We start from the raw sequence: 13,303 nt of genomic DNA on the forward strand, positions 1-13,303 counted from the left end.
CACTATCTATAGTCCCCTAAGCCCTTCCAGGAGTGGTCCCTGAGCGCAGAGCCAGGAATAAGACTGAATGTGGTTCCCAAACCTCAAACGAGAAAATAATAGATAGCTAGCTAGAGATGCCCTTATTTAAAGAAACTGATGAAGAAGGATAGAGGAAGCAGAACAGGAAGAACTGCAAAAAAAATGAAATGAAAGAGACAGAGACAACAAAGTACATGTCTCACATAGTTCTGTGTTGTTATCACAGAACTAGAACTCTACTGAACATTCCCTACCAGGTAGTATAAAATGCATATAGAAAACAAAAATAAGTCAGTATAGTTTTTAATAATCATAAATAATGACTATAATAATGGTATACATTTACTTAAGAGATAATATGACCAGTTTTGTGATGAGTACAGTTTTGAGTGTTATTTTCTTCCTGACAATTTTATGAAGACTCTGCCTTTTTGTTCCTATCACAGATGCCCCCCAAACTCACATGGCTAACTAATTTAAGCTCTTGAAGAGTTCACAGATTGCACATGGTAGAAAGACACTCAAAATAGAAACACATTTCAGTGGGAGTTTGACCACTTTTTGTGATGAATTGCAATTTTCTTCTTATCTTTTGAACCCAAGGCCACACAGACATTCACCCTACCTCTGACATACTCTCTAGCCTCAGATACAAATTATTAGAAACCTGAGGCTAGGAAGGACAGAAGCAGAGGAAAGGCGCTCTCTGAGGAGAACTGTGTTTCTGATGTGTATCTCTTTCATGCTATCTTTAGGCCTTTTGTCCATTTCAAACAAGCTTTACATGAAAGAAGACAGGTAGGGCTACTCATCTACAGGGATGATTTCTAATTCTGATCCTTAGCTGTGAAAGGAAAAAAATGTCATGAACCAGGCACATGAAATAAATTTGGATTTTTTTTCCCTTGCATTACTGAGATTTGAAGACAGACATTGCTTAGTTCCAATACACACAATCTATACTTTACATAACTACATCCAATTAAAATCAGTTTCTTTGTGTGTAGAATAAGTATAAAAATACTAAACCCAAAAGGGTTGCTGATGATTGTAATGATTGGAAAGTTATGCTAGTATGCATTAAAGTATTTTAATGCAATCAACAAGTTTATTAGCTGACATATAGTAAAGTTGGCAATGCTCACTATTAATATATGTAGTTTTAATATAATAATATACTGTGACCTGCATTTTGTCCTCTCTTCAGAATAAATTTAATATTCAATATTTCAAATAGTTCGAGGATTTTTTAATTTTAATTTTATTGAGACCATTATGATCCACAAATTCCTTCATATTTGGGCATCAGACACAACGAATCAGGGCCAATCCCACAAGTATCCACTTCCTTTCACCAATGTTTTCCAAGTGAATCCCAGACCATCACCATCCCTTCCCTTCAGCCTGCCAGTATAACAGGCCCATTTTAAGTTTAGACTGTTAAAGTGTTGGTTTCTTGATTCCATTGCTATTGCATTTGACCTGGATTTTTAGTTCTGCCCTTTTTTAACACTACCAATGCACCTGAAACTGCTTGGTCCCTGGCTTCCATGCCTTCATATTTGCTTTTTCTTTTCCACTCAACTTAAAGTGATTTAAAATTACAACCTTTCTTAGAATTTAATAGGAATCAGAAGGAAAAGGAAAGACCAAGTTAAAAAAATGAATGGTATACCTGCAAAAGAGAATAGACTGAAAGTTTCAACTCTAAGTTGATTTTTTTCTCAAATTAAATTGGAGACACATAATTGAAAGATGGAAGAAAATATCTGTTTTGCCAAGACATTTATAAGCAAATTTTGAAAAGTCAAAAGAAAAAAAGCCAGCTCAGCAAATACTTTTTTTCTCCTCCTGTCTCTTTCCCAAGTTCTTTGTTATAAAATGTGTTTTTTAAGAAGCAAGTTAAAGAGATGATATACATGATACTCCTTCAATAACAATATTGCAAGCCATAGTGTGAGGAGGAGGTGGGAAAGAGGGAGGGGGAAGGAAAAGGAGAACAAGAGAGAGATGTTTGCCCAGGGGTAGGTAGTAGGGGAGAACAGGAGATCAACTAGAAACTAGAAACATTGGTGATGGGAATTGTGTACTGGTGAAGGGTGTTGGACATTGTATGAGTGAAACTCAATCATAAACAAATTTATCTGTATTATGAACAACCTTGTAAACAAGCATTTAAATTTTTTTTAAATCTAAAAATAAAGAATATCAGGTTAACTATCATGGTTCAAATGTAGGACACGTGTATTTCCCTAAACTAACACTAGGGAAGGTAAGTAGCTTATCATGGCCCATCATAGTTCATCCTTACTCATCATGGCCTATCATGGTTCATCATGGTTTATTATGACTTATAATAGCCTACAACGGCTTATCATGGTTTACCAGGGCTTATGATGGTCTATCATGGCTTATCATGCCTCATCATGGCAGCCTTTCAAATTGCTCACGTACTGCATGTTACAAGAACAAAGACACCCAGTGACCGTGGTGTCCTCTACTGGAACAACTGCTGTGAGCTAAATGCTAGGCAGCCCATCACCTTCTCTTTAGATTTTTTCCCCAATCCTGTGGTCCCCAGCCCATGCCACTGGGCTACTTACCCACTATTGATGTCGTCGGTCCGCAGGCTCTTTCCAAGGATGTCCCCATCGCTCATGTAGCCACCAGCGTCCACCTCAGCCACATCCAGCTCACTGCTGGCCTTATCACTCAACTCCATGGTGGCCACTGCCCCCAGGCGGGACACAGCAGCCCTCCGGAGTGGCGTTGTGTACATGAAGCGGGATGGGTCAGTGTGGATAAAGCGACTGCCTCCAGTGCGTGGATAACCCACACCTAGCGAGGGTGCATCCCCTGCCTGTAGGCGTGGGCAGGCCTGGCCCAACCTCCAGCTCAGTGGCGTGGGCCTGCCCGCCAGGCCGGGCACATTCCTCCCATTCACTTCGGTGGTCACGGTGCTGTCAAACGTGGTCTCCAGGGTGCTGGCAATGGGGAGGAGAAAAGGACTTTCCTTGGTCTCAGCTGCATGGCAGGCCCTACCACACAAGACTGCAGTGAGACGTGGTGTGGTTCTCACAGGGTACCAACTCTGTGCCAACTAACTGATATATTCATGTCCAGTCTACATACTTTTGTCCATGGCAAACCCTGAGAAAGGCCATTCACTTCAATTTATTTCCCTGTATTCTTATTTTTAAATTTTAGTTTGCTTCAAAAAGTCATCAGAAAAATGAAACAAAAATATTGTTATCTATATTCAATAATGGCGTACTAGAACTCACTGCAGCCTCCTCAAAATTATTCTTGAAAATAAGCACACCTTTTTTGTTTGTTTTTGTTTTGGGGTCATGCCAGTGGTACTCAGGGTTACTCCTGGCTCTGTACTCAGGTGTCATTCCTGGTGGCACTTAGGGGAACCACATGGGATGCCTAGAATTGAACCCAGTCAGCTGCAAATGCCCTTCCCACTGTGCTATTGCTCCAGCCCCAATACAATCATGTCTGAAAGTTTCTACCATCCTCCCCAGGTGTAATGCACTAGAATTTCTGCTAGTGCTTTCTTGGACAATAAAATAGAACCTACCTAATTGCAAAGATGGTACTTCTAGTAGCTAGTTTAGTTTGAACAGAAAATTAAAGGAAGAGTCCTTAGGATGGGAATTATTTTGGTATAATTTGACTATTATGTAAAATGTAATGAGAAAGAGTACAGTGAAATTAAATTGACATAAGCTTGACTTCCAAAATGCTTGAATATGTTTTTCCCTCCTTGTTCCAGAGATGCAGAAATAAGTAAAACCTGTGGCTGATCTGGGTCCCACGAAGGCTCGACATGGTCTCCTCTAAATTCTGTCTCAAGTCTGCGATGTTTTTAACTGTTCTCATTCGTCTTGTTTCAGGATCTTCACCTAGAGAATCACATGATGATGAATTTGACACCCCAGCCAGTTACAGTCCTCAGAACCATCTTTTACATACATAAGTTAATAAATTCTGCTTAAAAATAAAATAACAGGAAATTACAAAATAAATTATCAGTGTAAAGTTACAGTGCTTCTTTCCATAAATAAAATCTGAACAGAAATAAACAGAGTGACGCAGTTTGAAAAGCCATAATGACAATAATTTGCAAGCTTACAATCTTATTTATTGCAAAAAAATGTCATTAGAAAATGTATTTTACTCCTCACATTAGTGAAATAATTCTGATTTTTATATTATTTGTATTCTACTATGTCCATGATTATCAAGAATAGTTGATAGACTTTCCTTTACATTTATATAAAAAATAAGATGGAGGTTATTTTCTTTAGGAATTTTAGATAGACTTATTTGTTTGGGGACATATATCCAGTAAAGCTGAGGGCCTGTGTCCAACAATAACTCCTGATCATACTCAGGGGAACAAAAGTAATGCTGGGAACAAAACTGGGGTTGGCTACATGCAATGAAACCTCTGCACTATCTATGCAGCCTAGGATAGTTTTACTTTTAATTATTTATCTACTTTCTGCAGAAAATCAACATATCTGCATATGACATATTCAGATTTCAATGAAGTCCTACATAGCTAAGTTTAGATTAGATTATGACCAATAAACATAAAACAGGTTTCTTTTTCAGCTTACAAAATCACGTCATTGCATTCGGTTCAGGGCAGTGGTCCCTTATACCATATTTGTCCCAATGCAAATGTCATATATTTTCCTACACTAATTCAAGTTGTGCATTCCCAAGCCTTTTAATATCATTCTTTTAAATCTGAAAATTTTTAACAGTTCTTTAAGACTAGAGTCATATTGAACTTGGAAACTTGTCTTATCCTTGGTCTCATAAATGAAACTACATATGAGAAATGGTTAGAAACAAGTATGTTTTATTTTAGGTGTGTAAGGTGGTTTGGGCCACACCGGGCAGGAGTGACCCCTAGCAGAGCTTAGTGGTCCATCTATAGTGCTTGGGATTAAACCAATGTCAGCCAAAAATAGGCCATTCCTTTAGCTCCTGTCTATCTTTCCAGCCCTGAAATAATTCTGCCTTTTACTTCTACAATCATGACAGCACCCTGAAGTATAAAGAAGACTTTTTGATTAGATTTTTTTTTAAAGAGTAGGAAACTAATAGCATGAAAGTTAAAAGAGGGATGGTAAAGAAGTGGTGATTCAAATGAAATAGTAAAGTATGGTCATAGTAGAGCAGGTAAACACATTCTTTGCATGTGTCTGATCCAGGTTTGATCCCATCACCATATCACCCTGAGTACCACCAGAAGTGATCCCTGAGCATAGAGCCAGGAGTAAACCCTAATCACCACTACTGGGTGTGAAAAGAAAAAAGTGGGAGGGAGGGAAGGAGGGAGGGAGGGAGGGAGGGAGGGAGGGAGGGAGGGAGGGAGGGAGGGAGGAAGGAAGGAAGGAAGGAAGGAAGGAAGGAAGGAAGGAAGGAAGGAAGGAAGGAAGGAAGGAAGGAAGGAAGGAAGGAAGACAAAGGGAAAGAGAAAGAAAGTAATAAATAGTAAAGAGTAAAGGTGATTGGAAATGCACTCTAACACTGCTAGCATTAGCAATATTTCATGTAGTATAAAAGCCATAGATTCAAAATAATGATGAGATGAGAAATACTAAAGGAAGAGAATTTGTTAGAGGAAAGAGAAATTTCAACTTTTTGACTAAAAACAAGTTTCTATAATGCACAAGAGTACCTACTTTATCCTCAGTTTCCTTCCTTGTGAGAGATCTGTAATCTAACTGCATCTCTATAAACTCCTGGCATAATATTAACATAATCAATAATAAAATTATTTCAATATATTTATATTGACTTAAAATATTGCATTTTTAGACATTAATTCACTAAATATTGTTGTTGTTGTTATATCTTTTTCATCATCTTTCAAGTTTACTTCTTTCAATTCAATGGACATTTGGAATCCTTGGATTCTTCCTTTGAATTCATTTCTTTGTTTACAGTCACGTTTTAAAACCACAACCTTCCCGAACCTTTGCGGACTCCTTCCCAGGACAGCCACAAGTGACACTGTAGTGCTTACGAAAATGAAACATATGGATATTTTCCTCCCAGTTCTTAATGAGCAAAACATAACTGACACTTCATTTGTGCTATGAAAGCTAATAAAAAAAATCAGAATTTGTTTGTAGCAAGTCTTCAATGAACCACAAAAGGCAAGCTCAAATTACACTATACTTCCAAACACCCTAATTAGATATATGGCAGAGTCTGAAAAATCTTGTGAGTTTGTATATAAATGATAGCTGGAAGATTAATGATTGATAGGGAGCAGGGAAGTTCCAGTATAAAAGCACAAATTGAATTAAATGCTTAGTAATGAATAAAAGCTTACAGAAAAAATACATATAAGGAATATATTTTGTCATAAACTGGCATACACAAAGCATTCATAATCTAAAAGTAAAGGGTCATTCCTAAAGGAAACATTAACACTTGTTTTCTTTAATGATACATTCTGCAATTTGCTTTAAATTTGCAACATTGGTGAAAACTGCTTTCTCATTGCCTGTAAGATTTCCCCTGATAGTTAGGGTATAAAGGAACAAGCTCAACTTGGCACTTTTGTATTTTTTTTATCTTCACAGCAGAAAGACCATTTAATCTGTGTGGCTTGCTCTTACATGTCAGACTTTAATTATACACATTGTAATTAAAATTGCCAACACTGTCATCTCCTAATAGGAAAGCAAATTATAATGAATTAATCTGATTCACAGAGAATTCCAGCACAGAATCTACATTATAAATATTATTTAGCTTTTTGATTTATTCTAAGAAATAAACTCAATTATTAACTCAAAGTTACATTGTTAATTATATAAAGTTAATTGCATTGGTCAGTCCAACAATGATTTACATGCAAAAAAATTAATTCATCTGGTTATGCTACACACTTTGGTAAAAAATAGTAAGATATAACTAATAATTATAGACCTCTTTTAGGTATATTTTTGTATATGGTGGTATCACATTGTCTGCTTTATTAGTATAACTAGGAATAAGAACTTAAACTCATAAAACCTCTCTAAAAACTAACTTGGAAGAGGCCATTTTGAGTCGGAAGCAGGACCCATGTAGCACATAGCAGAGATCCTGAAATCCCTCCTTCTTTTGGGGTGGCTAAAGTCACTGACTTAATATGTATCATCATTTAGGAAGCTGCATGGCAGGCTTGATTATCCTGGAATAAATATTCATAGCAGAGCTGGTGGTTTTTTTAATATATATATATAAATTGTTCCTCTTTATCACTAGAATTTTTAAATTCTAAAAAAAAAAAAAAAGCCCTAAGGTGAAAAAAAATCCCACAGATGTGAGCAGATGCCCAGTTGTTAAAAACGGCATACACAGATTTCTGTTGTGTGATGGCCCTGTTAACTCATGATCAAGTTACTGGCATGCAAAAAGGCATGTGTCATGCCTACCCCCACCTACAGCTAGAATTTAACTCAGCAACCAAGAGAGTGTCAAGACATTGAACTCTGGCCCTAATACTTAAAGCGTTTTTTATAAGAGCTACTTACAAGACAAGTGTTAGTATCTATAGACAATAATGGGTATTATTTGAATCCACTGTTCCAAAAAATCAGTCCAAGAAGAAAGACTTCTAAGAATGAATATTTCTTCTCCTCTCTTTTTACTGCAGAACTTTGATGAGAAGCGCTTTGTCATAACTACCACACAATGGTTACGAAGTTGATCTTCAGTGTCTGAGAACCTGGTCTACTCAGATTTAGAAACAACTATTTCTACAACTGTGGGAATGGCACTCTTTTAAGGCAAACTAACAGAAGATTAAACAATATTTGTCCCTACTGCCTTTCTAAGATTTCTCCCAGTGCTGACTCAATAAGCTTCAGAAAAGCCTCACAACATTCCTTGGAATAAAAGTATACAGAGAGAATCAAAATGGACCTATATTCATATTCATTTTGTGAATCAGAAACAAAGGAAGTACCAACTCGGTTTTAATTAACAAATTTAAAGATGCCCTGGTGGAAATGTAAATGAACATGAAATATGATGTTACCAATAGTACTTTTTGGATTTTTCAGTAAAAGTGCATGACATACCTATACATGGAATTTACATGTAACAATTAAGATGTATACAGTTTAACTATTTGGCCAGGTAGCAAAACTGAGACTTCATGTTAAGACCAATGTATTAGATTACTTCAGGCATCTCCATATCTCAGTGATTCAAGATTATGTCAAAAGTTAGTGCTAAGAATCCTATCAGCAAAAAAGGCCTTGCCTGTATAGTCACAACTTTCACTCATGCCCATAATGCTTGGAAAAGAGATACTTTTCACACTCAAAAACACTTTTTTTTTTTATCAAATATAGAAAGAAAAAAGTGTGACGCTGTTTTCAGGTCTCTACATTTTTAAAGTGCTATCAGTATAGATGACATTTGTCACTGATGCAAAAACAGTAAGAAAAGGGCCAGAGTGATAGCACGGCGGTATGGTGTTTGCCTTGCACGCGGCCAACACCAGAAGAATCCTGGTTCGAATCCCGGCATCCCATATGTCTGCCAGGAGAGATTTCTGAGCACAGAGCTGGGAGTAACTCCTGAGTGCCACTGGGTGTGACCCCCCCCCCCAAAAAAAAAAACAGGAAGAAAAAAACTTACTGATAATATTTCTCTACAATACCCTTCTTCCCTTTTCCCACATCTGTGGTGTGACCACCCAAAGGAAGCGGAATAAACAGGCCCTTCTCAGCACCGAAGAAAAGCATGCATTAAAGTTTTCAAATCACAACCTATTTATGGTTATCTAAATTGTACAGGGCCCACAATATGGAAGTCTAGATTGTACTAGACATCCAGGGCAAATGCTGCCATTTAGAATTTCAAATAGGATCTAAAATACAGGGATTTTTTTTTAATGGGGAGTCGGGCCACACCCAGCAGTGTTCCTGGGCTCTTCCAATAGTGTTCCGAAATCAGGTGATGTAGTGGATCCAACCAGGTCTAGTTGCATCCACACAAGCTAAGCACCTGACCTCCCTGCCTCCAAAACTACTCGCTTCATGCTGCCAAAGAACTTCTGCCTCTATTTTAAGAATTTGAAGTCACCAATGAACAAAACTCCTGAGTTGGAAGGAAATGGAAGAGCTCTGAGATTGTGGTGCAGAGGACCCGGGCTCAAGGCCTGAGGTGCGGGGTGTGGGGCGCAGGGCTGCCACTCACCCAGGAGGTCTGCCGCCAGCGCCCGCTGCAGGTCGCCCAGCATGCTCAAGATGACCTCGTCGTCTAACAGGGCTGCCCCTTCTCGCACACAGCTCTCGCCCTCCTCCTCTGCCCAGCTCCTGCTGCTGGGCCTGGAGGACTCAGTCTCCTCCTCCTCCGACCTGCTGTCTTCGTCGCTGTCTCCTTGCAGACCCTCCCTAGCCCGGTCCCAGCCCTGCACGCCTTCCCCGGGTGCCTGGCTGGATGGCAGAAGGCTCCAGGCATTCGAGGCGCCGGCGTGGTGATGCAGGGACTGCACGGAGCGCGAGAGGAACCTGGACAGACGGCTGGGTTCTCTCTGGCTCGCCTTGGCCGCGTTGCCGAACCAGTTGGAGTTGCGCACGCTGGGCCTGCGGTCTCCATCGCTGGGGAGGGACAGGTTGGTCAGGGACTTGGGCTTCTGCAGTGGTCTTCGGGTTGCCTTGCTCTGGAACACGGACAGCTCGGCCGGCCGCTGCTGCATCCTGCTGCTTGTCAGCCGGCTTCATGGGGGTCTTTGAACACGGGGTTGGGTCGAACTAACACGTGCATTTGGCTAGCAGGCGCCCAGGCAGGCTCCCGGGGCCCACGAAGATGCCTAGGCTGCAGTCGGTTCTGTCCCCGACGTCCCCATTCCCTGCCTCAGCAGTACTCAGACACCGTGTTCTTGGAGCAGCGGCTGCGGAGTCCACCCCAGACCTGCTGGGCTGTAAAGTAGCAGGCGACGTTGCCCGGCTTCATCCAATCGCTGTGCTCGGCTGCAGGATGCGCGCCCGGCACCCTCGGTCTCTCCGGTGTTCCGAAAAGGGAGAGGGAAGCGCCCAGAGGTGCCCCCACGGCTAGGCTGGCTTGGCCCCGTCTTCACATCGCCGAGGAGGCGCCTGCAAGCCCTGGGTCTGGCAGCGCCGCCGGGGAGCAGCGTGCCGGGCGCCCGCCCGCCTCCCTCCGACCCGGCCCGGCCCACTCTCGTTAGGATGCAGCACGGATCATCCCGCCCCGCTCGGCCCCGCCGTGGAGGATGCTGCCGGCTGCCATGGTAGCGAACGCGCTGGATCCCAGCAGCGCCCAGCGCGGATGCCACAGGTTTCCAAGCTCGCCTGAAACGGGCGGGTGACACTCGGGCGGATCCGCAGAAGAATCACTCACTGCCCGTCACCTCGCCTGCCGCAGGGACACACACACACACACACACACACACACACACGTGTGCACATGCAGCCCACACTGCACACAGACAGAGCGGCAGCCTGATTCTAGCTGCAGGCAGATCTGCTCTGGTAATGTTGGCATTTGGGCTGCAAAAGCACAAATCAGATTGAAGTGTGGAAAGAATCTAAACACACACACACACACACACACACACACACACACACACACGACACCCCACAGTTCACAGATGATGCGTTAAGGAAAATTTCACCTTGTGTTCTAGAGAACGAATTCCAGAGCTTTGGATATGGGAATGATTCTGTAAAATCCCCCACAAGATTTATTCCTGTAAAAATTAGCTAAAACAAAAACACCTCATAAGGTATATTTTCCTCTGTCATTGAAAGAAAAACAATAAGCAAAAAAACATATGTTGTGTTTATTTTTTAATTGCAATCCCTCATCTGTTTTATAAAATGATTGAATTTATATTATGGCATGCTTAGGTCATTATTTTAAATCCACCCATAAAACATGAGAACTTTCAAGATAAATTATTTTTTATTTATTTACTGGCTGTGTATACTATAGAGTGTCCTGAAATCTTGAATCCAGTTGAAGTTTTAAAAAATCTATCTTATGTGGTAGAGACTAAATATACCAAATAAGAATTAAGTAAAACAGTATTAAATAAAAAATCCGTTTGGGGGGCTGGAGCGATAGTGTAGTGATAGGGCATTTGCTTTGCACGCGGCTGACCCAGGACGGATGGAGCTGGGTTCAATCCCCGGAGTCCCAAAAGGTCCCCCTAGCGGGGAGCGATTTCTGAGCGCATAGACAGGAGTAACCGCTGAGCGTCACCCGGTGTGGCAAAACAAACAAACAAAAATCTTTTTGCTGTTTTTTGCCCAAAAACAAACAAAAAACAAAAAAGTATACTAGGGTATGAAGAAATGGAGAAAGAAAAAATATATTTTAATGTCACTCAAATTTGTATAAATGTCCATCTATTCTGAACATAATCTAATTAATTTAGATTTTTCACTTCATGTTTCAATTAGGGAAAAGTGCCCATTTTCTCTATAAATCAGCAAAATAATAGACATTTCTTATAGTTTTACATTTAATAACTTACTTTGTAAAACTATTATTTCTTTAGACCAGGAAAATTATATTTAGGCCCTTTTTTATTTTTATTTTTGGGCCACACCTGGTGACACTTGGGGGTTACTCCTGGCTATGCGATCAGAAATCTCTCCTGGCTTGGGGGACCATATGAGACACCAAGGGATCAAACCGCGGTCAGACGTGTGCAAGGCATACACCTTACAGCTGCACCACTGCTCTGGCTCCATAGGCCCATTTTATTTTATTTATTTTTAAATATAATTTTTATTTTTATTATAGTGGCTTACATATCGTTCACAGTAATATTCCAGGTATATATTTATATTGAATCAGGGGAATTCCCACCACCGAATTGTCCTCCAACAACCGCTCCCGTCCTGCCTCCCATATCCTCCACTCTCCCCGCCAGTGGCTGCTAGAATGTGTGGTCCCTTCTGTGTCTAGTTTATTACTTAGTGGCCTTATAACTGTTTGGTCTTGGTGCCTCCATTACTGCCCCCTCTAGTTGGGAGGCGGGACTAGAAAGATCAAGTTATGTGGTTTTGTTTGAGGAAGAGAAAGGTAATATAATGGGGTAAAAATCGACTACGCCGACTATGAGCAGAGTCATTCTAGAGGCTCTCATCCTTGGTTTGAGAGATGATGGGGAAAAGAAGAAGGTGAAACACCACAACAGTTCAAAAAGAGGAATCAAATAAGATATCCAGTGTGCACTGCAACAATAAAAATATGCACCCCATAGTTGCCATGGTCTTGAGATAGAAAATATGACAAGGCACAAGGAAGAGAAAAGAAGAAAGAAAAAGTAAATATATAATTAAAAAATGTACAACTGCTTCAATATCTACCCCAAAACAAAGAAATCGACCAAAAGTAGATAAAAAATAATAAAAATTAAAAAATTAAAAAAAAAGGATTACTTAGTGTTTTTTGTCTCCCCACCCCCTGCATAGGCACAGTAAATGTTGGGGTCATCTGAAACGGGAATCCCCTTGGCATAGGCCCATTTTTAATAGGAAAATGGACACAAAGAAACTTGAATGGAAAAAAATAGCAACTATGTGTGAAAAATAAAAATTAACAACAAAATTAATATGCGAACTATAAATACTGACTTTAAATTCTTTTTAAAATTTAATTAGCTGATGCTATAGACCCTTAAAGTGGAAAAAAATGTTTAATTGTGCTTAATGAAAATGAGGATATAAATGTCAAATCAGAAATCATAATTTATCTGAAAATATTCTGTAAGCATGCTTTTTTAAGAGATCAAGAAACCACTCCTCTTCGGAAATCTATATTTAGTATTTTCTTTTGATTAGTTACAACTCAATGAATTGTCAGGTAATTATCATGGTAAATTTGTTGAAATTACAAATTTTAATCAGCTTGAAATGTTTTCTTCTAGAATGTCACCATATAGTTTCAAGTCTTTCAGATTCCCAGAAAAAAAGAAAGAGCATTCATACATTTTAGATGTGTCAAGACTTGCTCCCTTCCTTATCCACAAGTAAAACACTAATTGTATCCATAACCACCCTAGGGCACTTGAGTGTCAGTTAGTTTAGACAGTGGTCTTAGATTTCATATTCAGAATCTTCTGGGGGGCCCATTAAAATCCAGGTTACACAAAAATAAAAGAAAGAAAGGAAGGAAGAAAGAAAGGAAGGAAGGAAGGAAGGAAGGAAGGAAGGAAGAAGGAAGGAAGGAAGGAGAAGGAAGGAAGGAAGGAAGGAAGGAAAGGGAAGGAAAGAAT

At 40.1% G+C, this 13,303-nt stretch overlaps 1 protein-coding gene across 1 annotated transcript in view; it reads right to left on the reverse strand.

Moving 5' to 3' along the window:
* NAV3 (neuron navigator 3) overlaps positions 1 to 13,303 on the reverse strand; it is a 531,493-nt gene that overhangs the window by 129,027 nt on the left and 389,163 nt on the right. Inside the window, exons 10-11 of the mRNA XM_049783639.1 lie at positions 3,824 to 3,932; positions 2,625 to 3,005 (exon numbers count right to left, since the gene is read on the reverse strand). Coding sequence (XP_049639596.1) covers positions 2,625 to 3,005; positions 3,824 to 3,932 — 490 coding nt within the window. The remainder of the gene's footprint in view (positions 1 to 2,624; positions 3,006 to 3,823; positions 3,933 to 13,303) is intronic.

This window comes from Suncus etruscus, chromosome 11 (assembly GCF_024139225.1).
Source record: "Suncus etruscus isolate mSunEtr1 chromosome 11, mSunEtr1.pri.cur, whole genome shotgun sequence".
Taxonomy (NCBI): Eukaryota; Metazoa; Chordata; class Mammalia; order Eulipotyphla; family Soricidae; genus Suncus; species Suncus etruscus.